The sequence below is a fragment of the Notechis scutatus genome, chromosome 14, assembly GCF_049901735.1.
Source record: "Notechis scutatus isolate UNSWTSFEM ecotype Mainland chromosome 14, rNotScu1.2, whole genome shotgun sequence".
NCBI lineage: Eukaryota > Metazoa > Chordata > Lepidosauria > Squamata > Elapidae > Notechis > Notechis scutatus.
In genome coordinates this window covers 11,002,882-11,006,361 of record NC_142022.1, presented here as the reverse complement: position 1 = coordinate 11,006,361, position 3,480 = coordinate 11,002,882, and the positions used below count along the sequence as shown (strand labels likewise).

The 3,480-nt window shown below is 63.9% G+C and overlaps 1 protein-coding gene across 1 annotated transcript; it reads right to left on the bottom strand.

Moving 5' to 3' along the window:
• Positions 1–850: 850 nt before the first annotated feature.
• Positions 851–3,437, bottom strand: PEX19 (peroxisomal biogenesis factor 19). The gene is given in 9 exon segments (XM_026685927.2): positions 851–1,658; positions 1,908–1,952; positions 2,025–2,201; positions 2,398–2,496; positions 2,499–2,561; positions 2,671–2,756; positions 2,853–3,018; positions 3,105–3,211; positions 3,306–3,437. Coding segments are annotated over 9 exon segments (879 nt in total). The 5' UTR covers positions 3,358–3,437; the 3' UTR covers positions 851–1,574.
• Between the last annotated feature and the right edge of the window lie 43 nt (positions 3,438–3,480).

Genomic DNA, 3,480 nt, shown 5'->3' with positions numbered 1-3,480 from the left:
TACGCCCGCCCCCCGCCGCCGCCGCGGCTTTACGGCAGAGAAACCCGGAGGTGCCATAGAGACACCTGCCCAGAGCGGCAAAAACCAGAGAGCGAGTCCTGCTTGATGGCCTAAGGGAGTCCGGAAGCCCCTTGTTGCTCAACCTCCCGGGGATCCTCTCCCGGCCGGCCGGGCTTTCCACGGGAGCGCCGGGTCCCTCCGAGACTGCACCAACCGAGAGCCGCCCTGGCACGATTCGGCCGCAAGGCAGCCGATTCCTCCTTCCGGGCACATTCACACCTCGACCTGCGAGTGGTGGGCGAGCCTCCCGCGGGGCATCTCGCCCTCCCCAAGGAAGCCTGTTGCGGGCAAAGCTCTTCCACCCTCGCTGAATAGAGCCAAAGAAGTTTTTGTGCCAGGGCCGGCCGGGCAAGTGGAGCAGTTCCGAGCGAATCGCCTCATTTCCAAGCAACCCTAGAGGATTGGGGGGTGCATCGGAGGCGGAGAGAGACCATAATCGCTCTCAGCCAGTTCACACAAAACGTCACTGCGAGTCTTTCAGGGTTTTCCATCCCCCTTTAGCATCTGCACCCCTTCCCCCAAAAAAGTTTCTCTGCTTCTTGCCGCTGAAGAACAAGCAGCGGCTATCGTGCCATGTACCCCCTCCCCCCTCCTTTGCTGTGTGCCTATTCAATGTGTCTACAACATGGAGACTCCCCGACTAGTCCTAGAAAATAGAAGTTATTACTAGACGGCTGATGGTCTGTTTTGCCCACACCGTACAGGTCTCCCATGTGCTCACGATTTGAAACGGGGGGGGGGCCTCCCTCAACTCACAACTCTTAACAGAAACAACCACAACTTCAAACCATCAACCTCCACCTTTATTTCAAGAATTGCCCTTCTGGTTCAGTTCTGCCAGACTCAAGCCAAGGAGGGTGGCTCTCCTCCTGCAGCATCAGCCGCTAGCAGAAAGGAAGCGGCCAGTGGGCAGAGGTGGCCTGCTTCCCAGCTATCTCCCCATACAGGTGGTTCTCACAAAGCAGTAGCACTAATGAGGGACCAGGGTGTGGGGGTGTTAATACTTGGGGCTACAGCAGAAAAAGAGGCTCACGCTGATGTGGGCAAGTCCAGGGAGCTGGTCAGCTTGCCTGGTATCATCAAAAGGGGACTTTGGCTCCTGATCCAGAGACTGAACCGGGGGGCCACTGCCGGAGAAGAGCAGCAGGGCTGGGCCATCGGAAGTAGGTGCAGGAGGTCTCCCTTCACTCTCATGAGCCACTGCCTCCTCCCTCAGCCTGATCATTTCATTGGCAGCAACCTCATCCGAGAGAGCCTGTCCATCAACTCAGGGCAGGAAGGAAGGGATGTCCTTGGGGCCTTCGTCTCTCCAGAAGCCAAGAGGCAAAGCTGACATCAGGGCATCAGTATTCTGGCTTGCAAAGTCCCTTGTGGGATCCCTGCAAAACCACATGCCGGGCTTAGCAAAGGCAGCCAGCCTCAGGTACCTGGTGATGACAGAAAACAGGCAAGAAAGACACAAACACCTCGACCCACCACAGGGCCCTCCCATCTCTCCCTGGCATGGGAGCAAGTCACATGATCTGGCACTGCTCGCCTCCGGTGCCTCCAGCATCAGGCAGATTCAGTCCTTCCAGGTCAAAGTTCAGGCCAGGAGGCTGGAAAAGGAGGGACGCTCGTTCACAAGAAAGAAATGCTCCTCTGCAGGGAGTGGGGTGTTGTGTCCCATAGGAAGGACTGGCTGTCGGAAACACCGGCGGGTTCAAGCCGCGCTAAACAGCGTCCTCCAGAATCAGGCACTTTGGGACTCGGAAATGTCCCCTTTTGCCCCTTTGATGCCAAAGCTGCTGGCAAGACCGTGGCTCCGAATCCAAGCCTGGGGAAGGGGCAGCCAAACAGACACTCACCGACTCTCCGGCCAGCTCCTTGGGAGGATGTCCCAGGTCCTGCAGCTGGAAGGCAAAGGGCACAGTTAGCCCCAAGCTCCATGCATCACCCTCCACCCGGCCCACCCGGCCCCTCACCTGCTGCATCAGGTCCAAGATCGTTTCAAAGCGGGCCCTGTGCTGTGGGTCGCCGTCTGTGGGCTGCTCAGCCTCGAACTGCTCGCAGATCCTTCCCATGACCCTGTGCTGCTCCTGGTACTTCTCGAACTGCTCCCTGGGCAAGGAGTCTCGGTGTCTCTGGAGCCACTCGGGGTACTGGGGGCGGGGGAGTCCACTGTGAGGTCACAGATGACCCACCTGCCGGACCTCCTGCCTCTCGGGGGTGGAACGATGTGGAGCCCCAAGCAACCCCTTTCCTGCCTTTCTGCAGGAGTTGGGAAGGAAGCTGCAGGGAGGGGTGGGCTTCCTGCAGTTGCTGGGAGGCACTAAGCCCAGCAGAGCCTGGCCTTACCTTCTCGGTGATCTCCTTGAGGGAGGGGTAGAGCACGTCCTTGGAGAGCAGGTTCTGCATGATGCTGTGCATGATGGGCCAGAGGCTGCCTTCCCCGCCATCCCCTCCTCCAGGCCGAGTCCCTCCATCGTCCTGCTCAGCTCCTCCTCCGACACCCCGGAGCTCTAGGGAAAGAGGCAGCTGGCAGGGAGGGCTCTGCCCGCCCGCCCGCAGGGGCGCAGGGAGGGAAGGGCGGTGGGGCCCGGTGTGGAGGGGGTCAACCGGGGAACACACCTGCAGGCCGTCGGCGTTCCTGGCCAGCCCGCTGAGCGTCTCCTTCAGGCAGGAGGTGAACTCCTGGCGCGAGGCGGCGTCGCTCCCTGCAACGAGGCGGAGGCGGCAGCGCTCGCCGGGCTCTCCCCCACAAGAGCCCCGCGACCCCGCCCGAGCCCGGAGGGTCTCCCCACGCCGCTCACCGACTCTGCCCGCGGCGGCCGAGAGTTTCTGGAACTGCTGCACGAGCAGCGGCTCCTCGGCCGCCAGCTCCTCCATGGCCCGCTCGAACTCGGCGCTCGCCTGCGACGCCAGCTCGCCCTCGAAGAGCTCCTGGAAGAAGGTCTCTTGCGCGGCCAGCAGGCGGCCCTGCGGGGGCGAAGCGCGAAGGCTGCAGGCGCTGCCCGGGAGGGGGAGACCCTCGACCGCCCCCGCCCGGCAGAGCCCCGGCCTACCTGCACCTCCCCGCCGGCTCCGCGCCCCCTCGCCGCCGCCGCCGCCGCCTCCTCCTCCTCCTCCGGCGGGCTCCCGGGCGCGGCCCTCTCAAAGTCCTCCAGAGCGCCTGCAGGGAGAGAGCGCAGCGGGGTCGGTCGGACGGGCAGCCGGAAGACCCCGCGGGCCTCGCCGCCCGCCCCCGCCCAGGCCCAGCCGCTCACTGGCCAGCAGCTCCTCCAGCTCGGCGTCGGACTCCTCTCCGGGCGCCGCCATCTCGCAGCGCAGACCGGCCAGGCCGCCCGGGGAACGCGCACGTCGGGGAGGGGCCGGAGGCTCCCGTCTACTCCCGCGCGACGCCCCGGCGGACTACGGCTCCCGTCAGGCCTCGCGCGGGGC